Source organism: Fonsecaea pedrosoi (assembly GCF_000835455.1).
Source record: "Fonsecaea pedrosoi CBS 271.37 unplaced genomic scaffold supercont1.4, whole genome shotgun sequence".
In the NCBI taxonomy this organism is placed as follows: Eukaryota; Fungi; Ascomycota; class Eurotiomycetes; order Chaetothyriales; family Herpotrichiellaceae; genus Fonsecaea; species Fonsecaea pedrosoi.
Window position 1 is genome coordinate 1,737,209 of NW_013550612.1, and position 23,334 is coordinate 1,760,542.

The 23,334-nt window shown below is 53.7% G+C and overlaps 8 protein-coding genes across 8 annotated transcripts; 4 read left to right on the top strand and 4 right to left on the bottom strand.

Annotated features, from left to right (window-relative positions):
* Positions 1-782: 782 nt before the first annotated feature.
* Positions 783-2,522, bottom strand: Z517_06419 (uncharacterized protein; the record flags this gene model as incomplete). Its single annotated transcript, XM_013428158.1, has 1 exon — positions 783-2,522. The coding sequence occupies one exon, from the start codon at positions 2,520-2,522 to the stop codon at positions 783-785; it is 1,740 nt and encodes a 579-aa protein (XP_013283612.1).
* A 1,200-nt stretch (positions 2,523-3,722) lies between these two features.
* On the bottom strand, positions 3,723-5,553 carry Z517_06420 (uncharacterized protein; the record flags this gene model as incomplete). Its single annotated transcript, XM_013428159.1, has 5 exons — positions 3,723-4,150; positions 4,267-4,579; positions 4,681-4,882; positions 4,937-5,058; positions 5,119-5,553. 5 exons carry the CDS (start codon positions 5,551-5,553, stop codon positions 3,723-3,725), a joined length of 1,500 nt encoding a protein of 499 aa, XP_013283613.1.
* A 1,051-nt stretch (positions 5,554-6,604) lies between these two features.
* Positions 6,605-8,462, top strand: Z517_06421 (uncharacterized protein; the record flags this gene model as incomplete). Its single annotated transcript, XM_013428160.1, has 4 exons — positions 6,605-6,877; positions 6,944-7,048; positions 7,106-7,378; positions 7,503-8,462. 4 exons carry the CDS (start codon positions 6,605-6,607, stop codon positions 8,460-8,462), a joined length of 1,611 nt encoding a protein of 536 aa, XP_013283614.1.
* Positions 8,463-9,087: 625 nt separating this feature from the next.
* Z517_06422 (uncharacterized protein) lies at positions 9,088-10,476 on the top strand (the record flags this gene model as incomplete). The annotated part of the gene is made up of 5 exons (XM_013428161.1): positions 9,088-9,370; positions 9,505-9,644; positions 9,696-9,787; positions 9,856-9,872; positions 9,971-10,476. 5 exons carry the CDS (start codon positions 9,088-9,090, stop codon positions 10,474-10,476), a joined length of 1,038 nt encoding a protein of 345 aa, XP_013283615.1.
* A 1,466-nt stretch (positions 10,477-11,942) lies between these two features.
* Positions 11,943-12,902, bottom strand: Z517_06423 (proteasome subunit alpha type-4; the record flags this gene model as incomplete). The annotated part of the gene is made up of 4 exons (XM_013428162.1): positions 11,943-12,285; positions 12,334-12,774; positions 12,819-12,825; positions 12,872-12,902. 4 exons carry the CDS (start codon positions 12,900-12,902, stop codon positions 11,943-11,945), a joined length of 822 nt encoding a protein of 273 aa, XP_013283616.1.
* A 330-nt stretch (positions 12,903-13,232) lies between these two features.
* Z517_06424 (uncharacterized protein) lies at positions 13,233-14,080 on the top strand (the record flags this gene model as incomplete). Its single annotated transcript, XM_013428163.1, has 3 exons — positions 13,233-13,601; positions 13,656-13,823; positions 13,886-14,080. 3 exons carry the CDS (start codon positions 13,233-13,235, stop codon positions 14,078-14,080), a joined length of 732 nt encoding a protein of 243 aa, XP_013283617.1.
* A 766-nt stretch (positions 14,081-14,846) lies between these two features.
* On the top strand, positions 14,847-16,759 carry Z517_06425 (uncharacterized protein; the record flags this gene model as incomplete). The annotated part of the gene is made up of 3 exons (XM_013428164.1): positions 14,847-15,465; positions 15,524-15,653; positions 15,709-16,759. 3 exons carry the CDS (start codon positions 14,847-14,849, stop codon positions 16,757-16,759), a joined length of 1,800 nt encoding a protein of 599 aa, XP_013283618.1.
* A 1,219-nt stretch (positions 16,760-17,978) lies between these two features.
* On the bottom strand, positions 17,979-20,679 carry Z517_06426 (uncharacterized protein; the record flags this gene model as incomplete). The annotated part of the gene is made up of 3 exons (XM_013428165.1): positions 17,979-18,935; positions 19,004-19,151; positions 19,220-20,679. 3 exons carry the CDS (start codon positions 20,677-20,679, stop codon positions 17,979-17,981), a joined length of 2,565 nt encoding a protein of 854 aa, XP_013283619.1.
* Positions 20,680-23,334: the final 2,655 nt, after the last annotated feature.

The window sequence follows — 23,334 nt, forward strand, 5'->3', positions numbered from 1 at the left end:
AGAGTGCAGTGTTCAGTTGTATCCAGTACATTACATCACCATCATTATCAACATCGTTATAACCATAACCGTCATCATCATAACATACGCTCTGGTATACCTCGATCTTTCTGTGGAATGTCTTGCTAACAACCTGTCGCACATCTGAACCCGCTCACACACAGTTCGGTTACGACGGCTCTCCAGCGGAACCAACTCAATTGATGCGTGCCATACGAGTGTACCTGACACGACTGATATAGCAACGACTAGGTAGTCCAGACTGTCCTTGGTAGGGACTCGTATGCTGCCCTTGGTTTCGCATATTCTGGGCATTTCAAAATTGGGGCTCGTCCAGTGGCAGATCGTCGTCGAGAGTGCCCTACCCTTCAGCTGGACCGCGGCTGTGTCGTGGACGCCCTCACATGCATCTTGCGGTTCACAGCACGCATGGCTGTATGGACAATGCTCAATCAGACAGACCACCATGTCATTGGGACTGTGCCATCTTGTCCCCCCTCATCTGCACCTCCTCGGCGGCATCAGTCGTGGGGCCAATGCTGTGGTCTTTGCCCCTGGCCGAGTCGGGATAAGCTGATGCCATTGTTGTTCACGGCATATTGGGAAGTGACGATGCTGTGAACAGTGGTGTCCACAGGCAGTACACCTCACGAGCTGACGGGTCAAGGCATCGCAGACCTAGTGAGGTTTATCTTGGGCAACTTCCGGCTGGGCCACCCTCAGTACGCTCTTCAACACCGCACGCTTGTGTGTTTCTGATTGATACGCTGCGTTTATCTCTCTCACCCAAACAGAAAGCCATATTCAGCACTGGACGGGTAGATCTCTGTCCAAGGCACCCACTCCCTGTCATCTTCGTCGTCGAATTCGCCGGCGACGACCGCATCATTCTTTGCCCAAACACTCCTCATAAACTCCAGCCCGGACCCAAAAATCCAGATCCCCGTCTTCTGTTTCCACCGCTCAGAGTACTCGATGGCCACTTTTCTCAAAGCCCACTCTGCACGTGACATTTCGCAACCGGCCAGGACAATGGGCATCAGGCACTGTTTCTGAAAGCTGCTGTCCGCCGGAATCTCGGCGACCATGGTGAGGATCTGAATGGCCACGGCACGCGGTTCAAAGTCCCCCCGGGGGGCGCTTTCGTGGCTCGTGAACAGGTCAACTTCGTCCCAGTAGTCTGCTACTGCCAAATTGTAGATCCGAAATGGCTCAAACACCCGAGCAATGTATAACAAAAGGCCCAGCCTCCAGATTTCTGACATCAGAGCCTGGTATTTCCCCTGCTTCGCGCTGACCTCGCTCCCCAGGATGTTCCTGCGGATAGCTTCGAGCGCGTATGGGTCTGCAGAGTCAAGGTCTGCAGCGGCAACGGCAAGGCCGTACATGTCCAGAAACATGCCGTCGGGAAGACCGTTGAGACCCAGTATGCTCCATTCGTCGTCGTCCTGCCATGCCATGAGTGCCTCGATATAAGTCCTGGGAAATGTAGGACCACGCCGCGAGATCAAGGCGGCGTTGACGTCGTACCAGATCAACATGGCAATCTGACTCCGAAGGTTTGGTCGTGATTCGGCCAGTCGAATGCCGCCGTGAGACTCGAGAATCCGGTACGCGCCGCGCAGGTGGATGTTCCAATTGGCAATTCCCGTCTCGGCGTAATCGAGGCCGATGAGGAGAAGCACCGTACTGAGACCGCACTCGAACGAAAGATCATTGAGGTGCGACGCGAAGATGGACAAGGCCTGAGACTTGAGGCGCAAGATCGTGGCACTCTCGGGCTTTCGGTCGAAGTGGGCTTGTTGACGTTTTGCAAGCGCGGCTGCGGCGTAGCGCACCGAAGGAAATTCGTCGTGGATTGAGGGTAAGCAAGCTCGCCAGGGGTTAATTTTCACCGGGAATGTCAGCGTGGTGTTGGCGAAGCAGGAATGGAAGAATGACAAGGCATATTCGATCCCACCCGGGTGGCAGTTCACTTGGGGGAAGAGAACGAGGTCGAGCTGATGGCTAGTGTCGACCACAGGAGGCGTGTTCGCGCCGCTCAGGACCGACCATGTCGAAGACGGAGACGCCGACGACGACACAGACTCGGGGCCCTGGGAAAAGGCCGTCGAGGTTGGAATGCTGATCTCGCTCGATCTCGAGTTGTTCCTCGACCTCCGCCGTGTGCGTGTTTGTGTGAGGGACTGATCGACAAAGGTGTAGGTCGAGGGCCGAGGTAGTGGCGCTGTCGACCTCTCCGCTTGAGCCTCTCTGGCGGCACCACTCTCGAGTGGATGTTCCTTGGGCCGCCGTTTGCCAACCTTCAACGTGCCTCTTTCCCAATTGAGCTGCTGCACGTAGCCGGCGCAGATGACGCCGTCGGCGAGACAGGCGCTGCAGCGAGGCCGTCGCCGGTCACAGGAACGGCCGAGCGAGGAGCACGTGTGGCAGTCGGACTTGGCCCAACCCAACGAGTTGGTTCTCTTCCCCGTCAAATTATTCAAGCGCGTCGCCGTGGTCGAGCAAGTGGTGACTGACATGATTTTATTGACTGGCAAAAACAAAACACAAGTTTCGAAGGTCTTTGGGCGGGAGAGGGTTGTGACGAAGGAGCGAGGGAGGCAGGAGGGAGTAGAAAGAAAGTAATGGAGTCGTAAAGGGTATCTAGGGCGGTAGGCGTAGTTGGGTAGGTAATTAGTGCGGAGTGAGTGGTTGATACGAAAGTCCGGAGGGCGTTGATAAGGGACAGCCCCGCACCCAGAGATTAAGATCCAGGCCAGAAACCCCCTATCAGGCAACGGGGGCCAATCAGACGGCCGGTTGAGATATCGATTCATGAGCCGTGTCATGTGACTGATATATGACTCGTCTCAGCTTCCAATTTCCACCCTGATATTCACATGCACTCACACCCTTTTTTTTTTTTTTTTTTTTTCTCCATTTTTCATCTTTTTGAAGATCCGTAGAGCCTAGTTGGACGCAACGACGGCCTCGACGACGCCCTCGCCAACAGAGGTTCTTTATTCCTCGCTGGTGCTGGCCTGACATTTTCTCTCGCCCGAGCCTCTCACAGAGACGAAAGACGCGTTTCGTGACCGGCCGCGCGATCACATCGCGAAGCTTTCGTCGAGTCTTTCAGCGACGCTGAGAAGCGAAGCGTCCATTATGTTGGTATCATCGACCATAGGCACTGCAGATAACCCCATGGCAGATGGACCGTGTCCGGTCATCCTTGTGGTTTCCCAGGAACACGAGATTCAAGTCAAGAGAAGCCATTGCCCTCTGGGCCCAGAGGGCAATGACACGTTGTCTGAAGTGAGAAACGAGCAAAAGGACAGTTTGCCTTATATACCTAGGTGGAGGTACTGTGGAGTTTTGGCCACTGCATGCAACGCTAGACCTTGGCCCACGTGCGGGTAGGTAACACAACTCTTGTTCCATCCATCCCATCCCCATCCACGGACCATGGAGAACTTGGGCTTCTCGGCAGTGTATCTTGATGGGAAGGGGATTGTCGATCGACGAAGGAATGCCCATCGGCGTGCGCGCGTGCGTGCCACGAGTGGTGGTGGTGAACTTTGTCAATTCTAAAAAGGACAGAAAATATCTATCTAATTCCTTCTAGCCTCCGTTCCGACCTCACCCGGCCAGCCCGCTTGCCAGCCAGTCAGCCGGTCAGCCAGCTACTGGAGCTTTCTCCACGACACAAACACCAAACCCAACTGACTTCTTTGACTGATCTACGGGGTAATGCCCTTCTCGATGATCTCGCCAATGTTCTTGGCGTCGACGGCAATGCCTCGCTGAGCGATCAGCTCCTTCTGGTGCTCCTTCTCGATCTGCTCCTCGGCGACGAGGCCCTCGATGCGCGCGCGCTCCTCCCACCGGTGCGGCACAATGACGTTCTCCTCGAGGAAGTAGTTGGTGTCCTTGACGCAGAACCAGATGATGCTCAGCAGGAACACCAGCCCGACCGCGTACAGCGTGAACTGCACGATCAGCTGGTCGATGTACGACACGTTCTTCGAGTCGAGCACAAACGAGATGCACATGCCTAGCGACGTCGTGCCTTTGAACAGCCCCGCCAGCCGCGAGCATTCGACCGGGTCGTTGGTCAGGGCGCCGAGCGTCCACTGCACCACGATTTGGTAGGTGGCGTAGATGATTCCTGTTGGGCGTCAGTCTTCAAGGCAAGGTCTGGGTACAAGAGGAATGAAAGGTGGAAAAGGGGGAAGTTGTCGTGAGGTTAATCCCATCTATTGGTGGGTATGGAGGAGAACGTACCAGAGAGCAAATACAGAACGAATCCGGCACCGAAGCCGCTGTCGGTCCAGTCGATTCCTGGAGGGGTGTTTTTCTGTCGGTTGACGTCGTTACGCGTGATCCACGCGGCCAAACCGGCATTGGTGGCCAGACAGATGGTGCCCATGATGACAGCGCCGATCATGCCTCGAGTCCGGCGTGACTTGATATATTTCGTGTCCATGATCCACGCAAGCAGGAGCGGGCACGGCATCATGATGAACTGAAACATGACATTGTTGAGCGACCGCGTCCGCAGGTTGAAGTAGTATCCGTTAATGCTGGAGAGGAGGGCCTTTAGGTTTCTCTATGTCAGTGACAAATGCCTTCTCCGACATTTTGCGCCAGCAGCAAATGGGAGGGAGGCAAGACAAAGGCAAGAGGAGCAAAACTCACCAGGTTCATCTCGGCGACGAAGATGCCGGGGATCAGGGCGAGGATCTTCAAGTCGGTGAACCACATGATGAGACCCTTGATCTCGTCCATGACGCGCGGCTGCTTGAAGATGGCGATGTGGGTGCCGTCGTCACGTACGACCTTCCTCGGCGAGATGATGAAGACCAGTGCGATCCCGATGGCCAAGCACATGATGACGATGCTGTAGCGATGGGTAAGAACATAAACTCTCGGGAACAAAACGGTGAGGACTCACAAGACAGTGTACACGGCGTTCGATACACCAGTGGACTCGGTCTGCTGGAAGTTGACCCCAAAGGCGATCAGACTGCCGACGGTACCACCAAAGGAGGTAAAGACCCATTGCCAGGTGATGAACTGCGGCTCAATCAGTCCCGATGATCAAGACAGGGTCTTTGGCACACGGAGAAAACATACCAGAGCCTTCTGGTCTTCTTCGGCGTAGGCAAACTGGACAAACCCGGCTGCGGTCCAGAGACAACCTGCGGTGACACCGAGGAAAGCACCAGCCAAGTACGGGAACCAAGAGTGACCTTGTCGGTCAAAGTACCACAGACCACCCACGTACAGCGGGTAGCCGAGGGCACCGAAAGCCATGGTCAATTTTGGGCCGATCAGGTTGAGGATAGCACCTCCGATCCAGCCGAAGAGGCAGAACAGACCATATAGCACGGCATTGGTGGTCGAGGCCACTGTTTGAGACGAAGGACGTCCGCCACCGGCACCGAGACCGGTCAGGGCCAGGTAGATACCTGGGAGGCAGAAGAGGATGGCGCCGACCACGAAGTTTTGGTTGATCGGTCGGTTCAGGCGAAAAACGCCTTTCCCTAGGGAAGGCTCTATGAACTTCATGGTGTGCTGGTCGGAATGGGGGCCCAGTCACGACTCGATGCGTGTCGGTTCTGCAGAGGGTCAAATTATTGAGGACTCTTGTGTGAGCTTGCAAAAGTTCAAAGTCAGGCAGCACCGGAGCGGGAAAGGGAGCAGCGGTCGCCGTCCTTATATCTCTGTCATTCTCGGGCAAAAGTGCCAGTCGTGCCTCAGCCATCCTTTTTGGTGAACCTGTTGCCGGAAAGGCTATGAAGGCAAGGATATCAAAGTTGATTATCTTGGTGGCGGCCAATGTTGGGTATTGGCACCCTGGATGTCTCGTCTTATCGTCTTCTTTCGTGCTTAGGCCGTAATCTAGTCCCCTCGGTCATGCCGCTGATATGCGTGATTCGCTCTCATAATGTAGGCCAGTCACGGCCAGTATGATTTGACAGAGTGTGGTACGTCGGGAGATCGACGTTGTACGAGGGCGTCCACCCAGCAGTAGTGCCAATGATAGCCAAGGGTTGGCCAAGGGTGTCAGGGGTCTTGGAGGTTGTATATGATAAAGGTGAGCCAATAGCACCGGCATCGGGTCCACTCCAGGGATAACGAGCACAACCAGGTATTGAGGGATCAACCATCATCTCTCTTTCCTAACCTGGCCGCAGACTTCGATCGACAGTCGGGGAAGAGCAAACACGTTGCTGTCTGTGAAAGTTTGGGGATGCGTTTGATCTCCATCTTGGAGTCAACCTGTGGCCATGTGTCGGGACAAGGTTGCAGATACCGGGTCGGATTTATCCCGGTCGCGATACTCCGCTGGCTTGGTCTATCTCGGTCTCAGTGAGTGCAGACTGAGGAGATGTTATCTCAGCATTCCGCTTCGCGCGAGAAGAGGGGCCAGCTTCAGATGAAAGAAGTTTCGTCGACGAGAAATAAGGCAGACGCCCAGACAAGGTGGTGAAAACCCTCTTTCCTTCGTTGATAAAAGGGACGGCCAGGTCGAGTCAGTTCCGTCTCGCCGACCAGAATATCGTGATCCCTGAACCGTGGTACAAACGATCTCCTTGTTCCTGCTCTTCTGGCGACGATGATTTCGAAACCGTGGATTGAGAAAGCGAAAAGCGCTCGCGACTATCGAGACGAGACTCTGAGCAAAGTTGAGCCTCCGCTCGGGTCTCTCCCCGATCCCCTCCCGCTGTCTTCTCAGGACTTGCCAAAGGAGTATCTGACGCCGCGTGAGTATGAACTTACCCAGAACTATGACGCGATTGAACTCCTCGAGATGCTGCGCAGCAAAAAGCTCACGTCCGAGGAGCTCACCCGGGCGTTCTTGAGGAGGGCTGCTCTGGCCCAGTATGCGGTATGTAATGCTTCCCGACCTGAAGCTTGCCGGCCCATGGATGCTGAGTGATGATCCCTGTTACAGGTGAACTGCGTGACTGAGTTGATGTGGGATGAGGCCATTGAGAGGGCCAAGTATCTTGATTCCCTCCCCGAGCCCATCGGACCCCTTCATGGGCTGCCCATCTCGGTAAGTGGAAACTCCCAGGATGATATCGACTAGGGATAAGCTCATCTGTGGTTACAGGTCAAAGAACACCATGGGATGAATGGCAAGACCAACCACGCCTCCTACGTGGCTTGGATTGGCCAGCCGAGTGACCGAAATCCGCTGAACGATTACTTGTACGATGCTGGTTGCGTCTATTACGTCCGTACCACCGGGCCTCAGACTTTGATGTCTCTTGAATGCGACAACAATGTTTATGGAAGAACCGTCAATCCCTGGAACCGGAACTTGACATCGGGTGGTAGCAGCGGCGGAGAAGGTGCCCTTGTGGCGTTCCGCGGCAGCGTTTGGGTGAGTCGAATTCTCTGCTTGGCTCTTGTTTCCTCCAAAGGGGCATGTGTCTGCCCTTGATGGACACATCCACAGCTGGGCCCAGACCTTGACAAGATGGGACCTTCTGCTAAACATTCGACAGGGACTTGGTGGAGATATTGGGGGCAGCGTGAGGGCTCCAGCCAGCAATTGCGGAGTATATGGTTTCAAGCCAACCTCGAAGCGCATCCCATTAAAAGGAATGAAGCATGTGATGAACGGAAAAGACTCCGTCCTCGCGACTTTTGGTCCACTAACCCAGAGTCGGGAGACGATCAACTTGTTCATGAAAGTCATTTTAGACAATGAGCCGTGGAGATATGATCCATCTCTGACGGTGAAGAAATGGACCCCGGAAAAGCTGACCCGGCCTCTCAAGGTTGCCATTGAATGGTCTGACGGGGTAGTCAAGCCCCACCCTCCCATGATTCGGGCGCTGAAAATGGTTGCCGATGCATGCAAAGCTGCAGGGATGGAAGTGGTGGATTGGGAACCCTATAAGCACGACAAGGCCTGGGATATCGTGTCGGCGCTGTATTTTCCAGATGGCGGCGAACAAATTCTGGCGCCGTTGAAAGAGATCGACGAGCCCATCCTTCCGCTGACCAAGTTCATCACCGAGGAGCAGCCCAACGTCAAGAGTCTCACCATGGCCGAATACTGGGAGCTGTGCGTCGAAAGGGACAAGTACCGCGACGAGTATGCCGCTCACTGGAGCAAAACCGCCGACTCGGGACAAGAAGTCGATGTCATCATTTGTCCTGCAACACCTGGTGCTGCGCCGTTGCATGAAACGGCAAGATATTGGCCGTACACCAGTCAGTGGAACTTGCTGGACTACCCGGCGGCTATCTTTCCTGTGACGTTTGTGGATGTGGAGAAGGACAAGAAGGAGGAAGATTACGTCCCGATGAACGAGCAAGACAAGTACAACCACAATTTATATGAGCCAGAGAAATGGGTTGGGGCACCTGTAAGCTGTTGCATTGTCGGAAGAAGGAACATGGATGAAAAGGTCATCGCAGCGCTTGAGGCGGTAGAGAAAGCTATGGGAAGGAAATAGATTCTGTAGCCGCTTGGTGTTCAATCCTGTCTAGACAGAAGCAGTCAGCAATGCCTTCTTCTCAGAGGGTGCAATACGACATCTCGTATCTCAAGCACCTATTGTCTTTCCTGTTGATAGAACAAGCGTCCTAACCACCAAACCGTCACTAGGTCGAAATCAAAGTCCAGCCAAGTATGCTTGGAATTGGGTAAATCAAGCTTGTCAGGTTAGCTGACTCTCTTTCCCTTTTGAGCACAACGAACGACAAGGCGTTGGTTCTCCAAACTTACTGTTTCGCAGCCCCCCACACTGACCTGAACCCTGATAAGCACTCTCTTTCCCAATCGGGCCACAACGAAAACAGCGTCCAAATCGGCCTGCCGACAGAAACTGCGATACCAGGCGAATACGATGCGATGGGTGACTTTCGAGACCTTACGTGTGCGGTTGGACTGGATTGGTAGGCAAGATTCGAATCCGAGGCTGGGCTCGGCAAACAATTGTTGCGTGACACCATTTGCCCGTTGGGCTGACGTGGCTCTTGTGTTCTGAGGCAGTCTTCCGTCGATGGTTATATGTAGACTTTATCCTGTTCACAAGTCCCTGAGCACTCAGTAGTGTGATCCAACAACATACCTTTACAATGGCGCCCTCCGCAGTCGAGGTTCCTCTCCCGATCCCCAAGTCTTTCTCAACCCCGACAAGCACGTCTCAGTCGACCCAGAAGGAAGACCTAAAATCTCCCTCTTCACAACTTCCCGAGGTAAAGGTTTTCAACGCATCAACATGTACAGTGGACGAGCTGGTGTCTGCGCTGCGAGTGGCTGGCGGCGTCGTCATTCGTGGCATGCTGAACAGTGAAGAATTGGCAAATCTTGAAAAGGACACTCGACCCTGGCTGGAAAAGGATAAGGCATGGGATGATGGTGAGTTTCTGCATCTGAAATATCTTATCATGGATTGCCCCGGCGCAACGGCCTGGAATGAGAGGATATATCGCTGGCACACATGCCGATGGTACCTCGAGCAGTGTTGATGCTGAACATCGAACCCCCTACAGGAGATTTCTTCCCCAAGGAAACCCGCAGGGCATTTGGTATGGTGAGCAAGTCAAGGACCTTCGCCGAACGCATTGTCGCCAATCCGCTCTGGCTCGGCGTGACAGATGCGTTGTTGACCAGCACTTTGAAATGGAATTGGGTGAGTTTGATTCTGTTTCATCTCGTCAGTCGGACGCTGAGACCAAAGCAGGTTGGCGACAAAAATGAGGCCTCGGTGTCTCGACCCCAGTTGAACAATACCATTGTCTTCAGCATTGGCCCTGGAGCTCGTGACCAAGCGCTGTAAGTTGTTTTGCCCCCTGCTTTGACAGGTAACAAGATTGCTGAGAAGAAACCGCAATGATGTCCAGGCACCGCGACGATGCAAGTAAGTTCCCTCTTAACCTCGCTTGATCCGCCCTGGAGCAATGTCGTAAGAAGTTGTCCACGTCAACCTTTGCTGATAATTATCTTCACTTCGTTTAGTCCACCATGTCTACCATTCGGCTGCCGCAACGCACGAGATCGGCCGCGATGCAGGAATTGGCTTCTTCATTGCAGGAAAGAAGACTACTAAGCGGAATGGAGCCACACGCTTTATCCCAGGCTCTCACCTCTGGGACTATGCTCTAGGGCCAGCAAGCGAGTCACAAACATTCCATGCAGAGCTCGAGCCCGGCGACGGCTTCATGGTGCTGAGTGGGTGTTTCCACGGCGGTAGCGCGAACAAGACAGACCAGCCCAACGAAAACGGCGAGGTCGTGCCTGAAGAGCGCCTTGTGTATAGCACGTTCATGACGAGGGGATATCTGAGACAAGAAGAGAACCAGTACCTGGTGAATCCGGTAGAGAAGGTCCGTGAATTGCCAGAACCTCTCCAGGAGCTTGTCGGATATGGCCTTTCCAAGCCATTCTTGGGCTGGGTGGATCTTAAGGACCCCATGTTGTGGTTGCATCCTGAGAGACCAAAGAAGTCAGGGGATCTGTTTTAGGATTGTAGTCGGTTGAGACGGATTCGAGGACGACGCGAACGTGCAGTAGACCAGACGTCCAGCTTGGTGGGCAGGATGTAAAAGGCCACCACACACTTGGGCTCACGACTGGTCTCCAGCTGGTCTAAAAGGGGCACATCTCAAACATTCAGGCAGAGACATTTCGCCATGCTTTGCTGGCAAGAGTACCTATTGATGATATTGTTAAATATTGGACCACAAACCAACATACCTTTCGCAGGTCATTGCGTAGAAGAATATGGATCAAAGTGATGAAGTTGAAGTGAAAGGAGAGGTGGCGTACGTGGCTCGAAGGAATATGGCGAGTCAAAAGAGGATCACGTGCAGTGATATATGACTCGCCCCGAGACGCGACTTTTCCAACTCAGAAGATGCCACTTTCTTCCAGTGTCTTCAACCAGCGACCAAAAGTTCCCTTTTCGAGTGAAGTACATCTATCTTGAGGATTGTTAGGGAATTATTCGGGCGAGCCATCCTCTTTCGCCCGTTCCCCTGGCTTCCGTGCCGCTTTCTGCAATATGTGGTAAATGTCCATCCAAGTGCCCAGCAGCCAACCATGATGGACTAACCCCTGACGAAAGTAAACATGTCTTGAACGCCCAAGTATCTATCCGTTCGCCTTGCTGTAAGCGTGCTATATATCCTTCTGGGAAAAACGCCACTGACGAAGAAACTTCAGGTCGTAAATGGTTCGACTGTGCGGAATGCCATGCTGAACAGGAAGATCACCCCCTGTTGCAGAGCTTTGATATGGTATTTCGTCACTCTGTCCTAGAGATCATTATATTATGCCTCCTGCGACAGTTACTGACACGGGGGTCACAAATAGACGTTCATATGTAAGAAATGCAAGAAGGCCTTCCGGAAAAATACGAAAGAATGGGAGGACAGGTGGGTCGAAGCGATTCTCATCCCGAACGAGACGTTAGTGGCATTTGCTCATGGTTTCAGTGACGAGTATTGCCCAAACTGTGACAATCACTTTGTCATTGATGCAGTCACCCCGAAGGCCGCTTTGAAGGTCGAGAGTGAGGATACAAGGGTGGATGCGAGGTAAGTCGCTACAGTCTACACAAGGCGGACAAGTCATATTGATTCTGGTCATAGAATGATCAAAGACGAAAGAGTGAAACAATCAAACCAGCAGTCGATATTTGACCTCAAAGGCGGAACGGAGCGGCTGGGTTGATATGCAACAACGGGCGAGAAGAGCGGTGCAGCTACCTGCTTCAGAGAAGTCAGGCTCCACGCAAGGAGGGCAACATGGCGTCGAAATAGCCCTATGACTTGAAGCCGCCGGACAGCGCGCCCTCGGTAGCAGATAACAGGGAGAAGTAACCTGCGTTTGGAACAAGCTACCATTTGACCATGTTCACTGATTTGATCCGTTGCCACAACGCCAGTCGCTCATGCAAAGAATGAGTGAAGGCTAATGCCCCGTCTCTTTATTCATCTCCTCCACCCTCACCCTCAGCTAGCGGCCGGGTTGGTAGGGACGAGGTTGCCGATCCTGACGCTCTCGTCCCGGGCTTCTTTTTCGCCTGTTCTTCTTGCTTCTCCGCCTCGATGGTCTTGACATACTGTTCAATCTGTTCGGATGGCAGCATCTCAATTGTTTTGCCTGGAGCCATGATCGCAATCTCAATGTTCTTGGCACCTGTTTGCACGACTTCTAGGAGTGATTTGACGGTCAACGAAATGGTCGCCTCTCGGTCCATGTCATCTTTATGATTTCGCTCGAGAAATTCGCGCACAGTTTTGCTGGACCGGCCGATCGCATTTGCTTTCCTGCTTCGTGTCAGACGGCGGCTCTTAGAGTCAGAGATGACAACATACCAAGCAGAATAGATGCCTGAGGGTTCTGTTTGGTACAACTTAGGCTCCTTATCGCCCTTGTCGAACCCGATGATCAGGGTGCTGATGCCAAACGGCCTGACACCACCGCTCTGAGTAAATCGTTGCTGCACGCCGGCCACATATTTCGTAATGTATTCAATCGTAACAGGGTCTTCCACCGTGAGCCGATGAGACTGCGCCTCGACTCTGGCTTTGTCGATTAATATCCGGGCATCGGCGTTGAGTCCGGCGAAAGCAAGGCAGACGTGGGTGTCAATAAGACCAATCTTGGAGGGTGTGATTCGTGTGTCCTGTAGCTTCATGGCCGATCTCTTTTCGCAGCCCAAGACTACAATGTCTTTTCCTTTCACTCCGACCGCACAGGTTCCTCGCTTGACTGCTTCCAGGGCATATTCGACTTGGAACACGTGGCCATCGGGGCTATATGTGTTAGCAGCATTCGTGGGTGGAAAGAGCTGTAGTACCTGAAGACTGCAATCTGTTAGCACTCGCACTCAATGCCTCAGGAGCCACTTACCGGAAAGAGCACGATCGTAGCCGGAAGCCATGTTGTCTGAATATAGGTATTATTGTTGGCGCAGCTTTTCTAGAGACGTCCCTGCTATGCTCTTATTTGAAGAGGGTTTATCGACGATATATGGCAATGGAGGTTGGAAGTGCTTGCTAAATTCACTGACGGTACGCGGCGCGACCGTTGCCTTGAAAGTGAAGAGCCTCGATACTCCACCCTATTTCTACGGTGAAGTTTCTGCTGCTGCAACTGCGGAGCATAGAGCTTTCCGATTGGTCAACCGTCGAGCTTCAATCATCTCCGGCTCGACGTCTGCCAACTCTTCCACTGCACAAACAGAGATCAACCCCTCAATCCTCCCATCGCCATGGCTTCCATCGTGCCGGTCATGAAGAGGCAAATCCACCGGACCGTGGCTCAGACAGCCCGACTTTCTTCGCGGCAGTTTGCAAGCACCACACGACTGCTACGACAAGGCCCTGGAACCGGCGAGAACTTCGAACAAGCCAACGACCCTTCTGCGCGAAAACTCACTCCCAATGTATCCAAGACAAACGAGGTGCCGGTTGAGGCGAGGGGTAATCAGGATGCGCCCCTTCAAGAGTTGGTACCAGAGGCAGAGAAAGCCAGAACAATGCAGGCTCCAAACAGGGAAAAGCCGTGGTCAAGGAGTCAAATGCCCAGAGAGCTGGCGATGACAGGACCCAGATTTGAACAGACAATTATGGAAGCCCAGGTAATTGGATTACATCTATCTTTGGCATCAGCGCATACTGAGAAACGCCTCTAGCCCCGGCCCTTTGCTGCAATTGAGCTCATTCACAAGCAACCCGTCCGTTGGGTTAAGGAAAAGAGCGTGGCCTGTGATGGTGGCGGTGGTCCCTTGGGCCATCCACGAATCTTTATCAACTTGGACAAACCCCAGGTTTGCTGGTGCACCTACTGTGGTCTACCATACGTAAGATGGCTAGCCCATGACTTTTCAATGGATATATCGAAGCTGACGTTTCTGGTGCACAGGCTAAGGAAGAACATAAGAAATATCTTGAATCATTACCGTCGACACCATATCCTCTTGCACCTACGGGCGATCCAGCACAAGTCCAAATGCCAGCTACACCTAGTCAAAAAGGCGAGATTCAGGGACATTATCCATTGTTGAAGGGAGAGCAAGAGGCAGAGAGTGTAGGTTCATCGTCATTCGAGCAGAGATGATTGCTCGGACAACCCGACTGCAAGGGAATGCACCATGATTGTACATATCGTCGTTGGCTTGAGGGAACTGAGACGTGCGTGGATTTCTCTAAAGAGGCTCGTTTACAAAGCAGATTAGGCTGTAGCGAATAAGACGACCACTGGCCAGCTTCATTTCGTTCCACGTTCCATATTGGTCCGATATATTTCGTCTGCCTGTGCGCGTAGTGTTGCCCGGCATGGCACTTATGGATTCCAACCCTTTGTTGACCACCAGAAACGGCTGCGGTTCCCTTTTGCGGCCTCGCCCAATAACGCAGGTTGTATTGTGATTGGTCTGGCGGGTAGATCACGTGCCAAAAATCGGGCTAAGGATGAGCCGCGCTTTGTCAAAAACTCGGTGTTATCCAGTCCCAGATCCGAGTTCGCCTGCAAACGACCCCTTGACGCGCCTGAAATTCGTCCGACCGGGTCGAACCTTGGGAGTTTCTCTTCTAACTTTTTTTCCCTTTGTGTGTGTCTAGGCTGTTACTCGTGCTACACTTGTCAATGACGCTCGGTTCTTTAGGCCCCCGAACCTGTATGAGTCGTTCAAATGGCCAGACTAACCCCGCCTCGTATACTAGGGTGAAAGGGATACGGGAGAAATTTTCTAGCTCGAGTGTGTATATACTACACCGGTAGCCCTGTGACATCTTCACTTCGTCTCGATGATTGCTTGCTTCAATCTCGAATAATACTAGACTCTACCAGGGCGCTACCGTTGGTGTTGCTCGTTCGACCTACAATGGGTGTCTCAGAGGATCAACAGAACCCAACGAGGACCATGCCCGACAACACATCGGGCCGGGAGGAATCTCCTCACAAGAACGCGACTGAGCGTTCCGTATCTGGTTCTTCAACACCATCTGTCGATGTCGCCGAGAAGCCACCCGTCGAGCGGGACATCGGCCTCACTACCGACAGTTTGGCGAAGGAGACGGGGAAGGAGGAGGAAGTCGAGGTCGAAGATGAGGCTGAAGACACGAGCAACTATCCTTCTGGTCTGAAGCTTGTGACCTTGATTATCGCCCTCGATCTGGCTGTCTTCCTCGTCGCACTCGATCAAACCATCATTGCCACTGCGATCCCCAAGATCACCGACCGCTTCAACAGTGTCACCGACATTGGCTGGTATGGCAGCGCATATTTCCTGACCAGTACCGCACTCCAGCCCAGCTTTGGCCGCATCTACAAATTCTTCCAGATCAAATGGGTCTTTCTCTCTGCCATTAGCGTCTTCGAATTGGGCTCCTTGGTCTGTGCCGTTGCACCATCCAGCACCGCGCTCATCGTTGGGAGGGCTGTTGCCGGCATTGGCGTGGGTGGCATCTTTTCGGGAGCCTTGGTCATTATTGCCCACTCGCGTAAGCCAATTGCACACATCTGATATCGATGATCCAGGTACTGACAATGGTGACATAGTGCCTTTGATCCGGAGACCTCTGGTGTTTGGACTGTTTGGTGCTATGTGGGGATTGGCCAGTGTCGCAGGGCCTTTGCTCGGTGGCGTCTTCACTGATCACCTTTCGTGGAGATGGTGCTTCTATATCAAGTGAGCCGGTTTCTCTATTCCCTCTTCTCGTGCGAGTGCTGATGATATGGTGCAGCCTCCCTATCGGCGGCTTTTCGATGCTCGTCGTCCTGTTCGTGCTCCATATCCCTCAAGATCCTAAGCTCTCCGAGATGCCAATCCTCAAACGCATCCTCGAACTCGACCTCATCGGGGCGGCAATCCTCATTCCGGGCATCATCTGTCTGTTGCTGGCAGTCCAGTGGGGTGGATCGACTTACGCATGGAACAACTCGCGGATAATTGGGCTGTTCGTCGGTGCCGGGTGCCTTCTGATTCTCTTTGGCATATCCCAGTGGCGTTTGGGTGAAGATGCCACCATCCCACCGCGTCTCCTCACCAAGCGCACTCTGATGGCGTCCTGCGCCTTCGTCTTCTTCTTCGGGGCCGGCATTTTTGTTCTCATGTACTACCTGCCGCTCTACCTCCAAAGTGTCAAGGGATCCTCGCCAACAAAATCCGGCGTCCAGATCCTGCCATTGATGCTGTCCACCGTCTTCACTTCGATTGTCGCAGGGATCGCGGTGACCATTATTGGCTACTACACACCACTGATCATCGGTGCAGCCGCGCTCATGACCATTGGCTATGGCCTGATCAGCACTTGGACCGTTGACTCGCCCTTCCGCGAATGGTTCGGGTACCAGATCTGCGCAGGTCTTGGAACAGGCTTTGGTTTCAACCTTCCCCTTGTGGCGGTCCAGACCACCTTGCCCATGAAGGACATCCCCCAAGGGACTGTGCTGCTGATGTTCTGCCAATCGCTCGGTGGCGCGCTTTTCATCGCTGTCGGGCAGTCAGTCTTCGCCAACGGTCTGGTCAGCGGTGCCGCCAAGTACGCGCCCGACATTGACCCGCAGCTGCTCATCAACACGGGTGCCACGGCGCTCCGCAGCGTGCTGACTAAGATGGGCATGGAAGACCATATCCACCAGGTGATCGAGGCGTACGTGTATGCCTTGAAGGACTGCTACCGCGTCTCCGTCGCCGTGGCAGGTGTATCGTTTATCGCCGCATGTTTCTTCGAGTGGAAGAGCGTGAAGAAGGCGAAGCCCGCGGGCGTGGAAGCGATGCCGGCCATGGGATAGATATCCTTTTCTCTCTCTCTCTCTCGGAGGATTCTTGGGGGTTGGGAGGTATTTCGGGAGAAAATCTCAGCTCTTTCCATGGCGACACGTGTGAGACACTGTACTTTGATAGGGGTTTGTTTGTAGACAGCATTGCGAGCATTGGGGAGCTTATTTTGGAATTTCATGGTCTTCTTTTTCAATCCAAGCCATTCTGAGCCAAAGCTATATGAGACTGGGGACGAGACACGGCAACCGACAGACGTGTAGTAGAACTGAGGTAGTGTGTACACCATCCATCCAGCCATCTATCTATATCTATCTACACAGAGACGGCACTTTCTCTCCCTACCTTTCACTTTAGGCATTCTTCCGCCCAATGTACTATTTCCTTCGTCCTTCTTCTCGCTCAGATTCTCCAATTCCCTTTCCAGTCGGCTTGCTTGCTTGCTTGCTCTGCCCTGACCACAGGACTCAAGTTCACGAACACGTGCCACTGCAGTGGCTATACCACGTCACCGAACAACGAACCACGAACCCAAGGTGGATAAAGGGAAGCTGCTGAGCTCTTTCGATCTCCTTCCCTCTACCGATCTGCCAACAATCCGGGGAAAGGAAGGGAGCCATGTGCGCGGACGGAACAGGAAGAAAGGAGATAGACCATTTCGTGCAAGCGTAAGTATAAGTACAAGTGTGAGAGTGTGTAGATGTGTATGTAGGTATGTAGGTATTGTACGAGGGTGCCGTAGGCACCATAGGCACCGTAGGCACCGTAGATACTGTAAGTACAGTAGGTACAACAGGTAGAGATAGCTAGGGGGGACAGGTAGGGAGAGATTAAACGCTATCCGCCAACCAACCAACCCAGCGGGGATTGAAGAAGAGAAAAGAACCAACAGAAAAGCATTTCTTTCAATACACATTTGTGAAAACCCATTTTTCCCCCCTTTCCTTCGCCCGGCCCTTCAAAACGCGTAGAATGGATTTGGGCATTTGCATTTGCATTTGCATTGCATTTGGCTTTGTTGTCCCCTCTGTGCACACACACAGACACACACACGCTCACATGCTCAGACATATACATAAGACACACACATTGACACACAAAAATATAGACACACACACACATACACATACACGGATGGTTGGATTATACGATATAACCTATTGCGCGCGTTTGTTGTTCGTCGTCGTCCTCCCCCCATCCCTCCGTGCAATGTTCTAGACAGAGAAAAAAAATCTAGTGCATGTTCTTGTGGGCCAGTGCGTATCTGTGCCTCTCGAGATCTCGCTTGAGACCGGCCTCGTAGGACAGCTTGGGCTCGCCGCCGCCGGCGATGTAGCTCTCGTAGGCGCTGCACTCGTCCTGGAAGCTGCTGCTGGTCCAGTAGGCCTCGGCGTCGATCTTGTCCGGGTGCTCGATGTACTGCAGACCCATACCGCCGTCGGCGTGCCACGTGATGTGGCAGTGCATGAGCCAGGCGCCTGGGTTGTCCGTCTCGAAGCCGATGACGGTCCAGCCCGGTTGGGCGACACCGCCGGGACCAGCGAATCCGTAGAGCAGCGTCGTGTCGCGACGGCTGGGGTTGGCAAAGTTGAGCGACGAGGCCTGCGAAGCCGAGAAGACGCCCTTGCCCTGGCCGAGCACCGAGAAGTCGTGGCCGTGCAAGTGGATCGGGTGCGACGTCTGGAAGTTGTTCTGGATCACAAAGTAGACCCAGTCGCCCTCGGGTCCGTCCAACACGACGGCGTTGGAGTAGCGCGAGCTGTTGAATCCTAGAGTCGGCAGCTCCGCCATGGTTCGGAGAGTAGGGTTCTCAAAGTCCACGGAGACGGTCTGGTTGCCCAGGGTGGTGGCGCTGTTGCCGCTGAGATCCTGGAGCCCGCCAAAGTACCATCTGATGATGGGGCCGTAACCGTCAAAGACCTGCGAACCACCGTTGCCACCGGGCAGGAGCTTGGCGGTATCGGTGAAATCCTCGAGGCTGCCAGCGTTCTTGCTGACGACGGGGACGAGGCTGGCCAGGGGCTCATCGCGGCAGTCGGTTTGCGGGGTGAGGGTGATGGTCTCGGACACGGGGGTACCGCAGGTTCCCTTGTAGGTGAAGACAGGGTTGGCAATGCCGAGACCGTTGTTGAGGTTCTGGACACCGCAGCCGGTCTGAGTGATGGCGCGCATGAAGTATGCTCCGGGGGTCTATATTACAGATGCATGTCAGCGATGGGACGATGAAGCCAGTTTGATTTGGGGGGGAGTCAACTAACCTGGTTCATTTCAACAATGACATTGTATCGTTGGCCAGGGTTGATGTAGAGGAAGTTGGTCTTGTATGGCACGATGGGGGTGAAGTCGGAGCTGATGACGAGCATCTCATGGTTGTCAAAGTGCACGATGAACGAGGATTGGGCAGAGCTGGATTACAAAAGTTAGTCTTCATCAATCGTCTGACAAGTCGCAAAGACAGAGGGAAAAACACGTACCTGTTGATGATGCGGAACAGATGCTTCTTGCCAGCCTCGACAGTCCATTGGGTTGCCTTGCCAGTGCTTCCATCTGGTGACTTGTTCTTACCGTTGACCATGTAGTTGACGGCAGCTGGGAGCGGTCCTCGAGCACGGGCAATGTTCCACGCCATCTGGAAGATGGTCTGGCTGAAGATCTCATCGATCATGACCGGGCCCATGTCGTGATCGTAGTCGGCCGTCGAGGGTCCGTGAATGATGACGGGGCCTCGAATACCACCGCCATACTGCGAGAGGGCGTGTGAGTGGTACCAACCGGTTCCATAGCTGGAGGCGAGCCATGTGTAGGTACGCGTGCCACCGTTGGGTGGGATGGCGCACTCAGTCACACCGGGAACACCGTCCTGGTCGTTCGTGCCGAGTTGGCGGATACCGTGCCAATGGATAGTGGTGGCGTTGTGGCTCAACTCGTTGATGACAGTGATCGAGACAAGGTCACCCCAGTTGGCCTCGATGGCGGGACCAGGAGTTCCACCGTTGATGGCAAATGCTGGTCTGACAGTGCCGTCAAAGTCGATATCGGCATCCGTGATCCTCAAGGTGAAAGACTTGCTGTGTCCGCTCCTGTAGGGAACCGCCGTGTCATCGGTGACTGATTGGCCGCACCACTTGCTACGGTTGTCTGGCGTGTTGTCCGCACAGAAGGAATCTTCAGAAAGAGCAGACACAGTCTGAGACGGCGCGCAGCTAGTGGTGCTCGTGGCCGTGCTCGTGCTGGTTCCGGTGCTGCTGGAAGTTGGGGCGACGGCACTGCTGCTCGAAGTCGAGGACGGTCCAGCGGGCGAGACAGAGCTGCTGGAAGTTCCTGGGCCGACCGGGTTGTCAGAGCTGGAGGAGGTTCCCGGTCCAACTGGGTTATCGCTGCTTGTCGACGACCCATAGCTTCCCGAAGGGCTTGACGACGTTCCTGGGCCGACGGGACCAACGGTTGAGCTTCCGTAGGGGCCTGACGAGGTTGGGCCGACAGGTGTACTCGATGAGCTGGGGCCTACATATGGGCCTGACGAGCTGGGGCTGCCTGAGGGGCTGGTCGATGGGCTTTCAGTAGGGTTGGACGAGGTTGGGTGGACGTAGGGGCCCGAGGTGGTCGGGCTTGATGACGGACTCGAAGAATGCTGTCCAGAGGTAGGGTGGCCCGAGTCGTCGGACGATGATGGACTCGTGGTATGACCAGGTCCGCCGTTCCCATCCCCTTTGCTTGTTGGCGACACCGACACCGTGTTTGTTGGCGTCCCAGTCCAGTCTTGCCACGGAGCGGTCGGCACATCGGGGGCGCAGGTCCATGCTTCGGTAATGGGGCACACAGTAATGGTTCTGGTCGTTGTGACCACCACGATCTCGTCGACGTCTGATCCTTTTCCTGACCAAGCGAGAGTCTGCAACGGCATCAACGCCGCTGCGTAAAGTAGCGACCGCATGACGACGGGATCAACACACACAAAAAAAGGAGTGACAAAATTGAAAAACGAGAGGACGAAAGCAAAAGCTTTCAAACAAACTGACGGGGAAGAAAAGACGAAGTTTGAGCAGAAAGAACAAGGCCAGGAGAAGGACGGAAGTTCTTCTTCAACTTGTAGCAGAATATGCCGGTTCAACGTCGGATCAGCCGTGGCGCCGGAGTTTCGCTTGGAAGCAAGCCATTGAAAGACGACGCATTGCCTGACACCCCCAGGCGCAGCTCACCACTTTCGTTCGGGCTTGTCGAGGCCAGGCAAAAGAAGAGACTTTGTCCCCACCCTAACACTCTGGTTGGAAAATGTGGCCAGGAAAAGCCAGGGGTTCATACAACCACAGCTGGTATCGGTCAAGCCATGGCTGGCCAGCACTGTGTTGACTTGTGGAGCGAGAGGTTGGGTCAAACGGGGAAATCATAGAGATGCGCCGCGGCTCAGGAGATTAGCACCGCGCAGGGAAAAGGAGAGGCCAAGGCGTCAACATGATGCACGCTGAGAGACGCCCACGTTCTGGGTGGGTGGAAAGGTTGAATTCGTGGATAGGACAAGACCAAACTTTACGACGCGGGAGATTGGATCTCGCGAGCCCAGAAGAGCCAAGGCCACAGCCATGATGGACTGAGACACATCAGGCGGCGGGGGACGTCGCATACGGGACTTCGGAAACCGATCATGCAACAAGTGGCTTTTTTGTTGTTTGCCCTCTGCGAAGATACGTTATGGATTTGGAGAGTCACATTGTCCGCGTATGGGCTGGAGGGGGGTTTGAGAGCGTACCTCCAAACCTGTCAATCAACCCGGCATACAGAGTTACACCTCTGTGTTTGTGCCACAGAAGCATGTTCTCTGCCCGTTCCATCATTGTGCCTTTCTGTCCTCCGTTACCCACGACGTTTTGTCCAAGTCCCCGAGTGATCTCGATAATGAATGAGTGGCTTGTTGGTGGCGGACTGGCCATATGAATTATCCCGGCCGATGTGTGAGAACCAAGAAAAAAGAGGGAGGCCAGAGCGAGTGTGAACGTCTCTGTTTTCCACACTGCGTTTACCCCTGAGTTGCTTTTTCACCTATCGGGTCGCGTGTTAGAGGCACGCTAGCCCAGTCTGGATAAACCTTAGGCCTTATTCGGACACTCTAGGGGCCACTAGTGGGGGCTCTAAATGACTAAAAGGGGTCATTGGGGTCATTCGGGGTCAGCCACGTTCTTGTTTGCTTCTACCACCAAAACATCCCTGTCATATTTTTCAGCCTCGCAACTTCCATATCCGTTTGGGCCGCATGGCTAAAATTAAAAACGATGAAAAAACTTCATCATGTGGAAACGAGCCTCACCCGCATCCCCTCGCCATGCGCTCAGACATTAACGCCTTTGTTTGCACCAGTCTCTGCCGGCCTTGTTCTGTATCGGAGGCAATAGTTGTATGGAGCAGGACGGGACGACAAATACGAAATAAAGCCCACCTCAGTACGTGTCTTGGACGTGGGCAAGATAGAAAAAGGTTCGCACGCGATGACCTCCAGATTTGAGGCCCCCCCCCCCCCCCCCAATACACATCTTCTCGCTACATATGTATGTATCTCGTAGAGCCGTTGGATCAACGTCCCGGGAGGCTTGTGTTATTATTATGGATCTTTTGCCTGCTCGGCCTGATGCAGGTTCGGTGGACAAGTCGCGTGCGATCAAGACGCGTCTCGCCAGAAACAGATCAACGGTTTGATCACCAACGATATTTCGGAGTCTTGGAAGCGCGGCTCAGCTATCCCACGGGATGGTCATGACGTCGAGGTGGCACCAGTGGGTGCCGTGTTGTCTGATCATCAGCCAAACGGACAGGTGACCGTCACCACCCGTGTCGACTGGTCCTTGCGAGTCGCTACTGAGGGACCGAGTACGCACGTATATACGATAAGCAGATGGTGTTTTCTGGGAGCTCCCCTTCGAATAAATGGTCTGGTCAAACACCCATCACGACGCTGGGCAGCGTCTGCTCTGCATCAGTAACCACCCGCTTCACTGAATGTCTCTCTATATGCAGATTACACGTCAGATATCAGCAAGAAGGCGTCATCACTGCTCCTCTATCAAACACCATAGCGATCGCCCTCCAGGAGAGCGATCTACCAGGGAATTTCTGTCATTCTAATCTCTTCACATGGGCAATCCCTTTGATGACCACCTCAATCGTCCCTGTCCCCTTGCCCCTCGTCACAGTGCTCTGGTGATTGTGGCGTATTCAGCCCATGTGGCAAACAAGGTAGCAAACCAGATCATGTGCAGCAATGTCGCCGTTGGCCATTCGTAGCTTTTGTTAAAAGCGACCTGGTCCGTTCCTACCAATAGCGTGGTGCGTTTTAGAACACGGCGGTTTTTTTGTGTTTCTGGATCTCGTTTTCTTTTATCAAGGGTCACCCGCATCTGATGCGCGGCAGCAGCGCCTCATCCTCATTATCAAACTCTCCTATCACTCGGCCAGAGCTGAAGATCCCGCATGGTTTATTTATATTTACAATACTCGGTCCTACGGAGTATTGCACGCCGTTGTTTTTCCTGGAACCCAGGCACGTACACGCCAGGTCAGCCAGCCCCGGAGCTAAGAGGGAAGCGAGAGTCCGACGTGC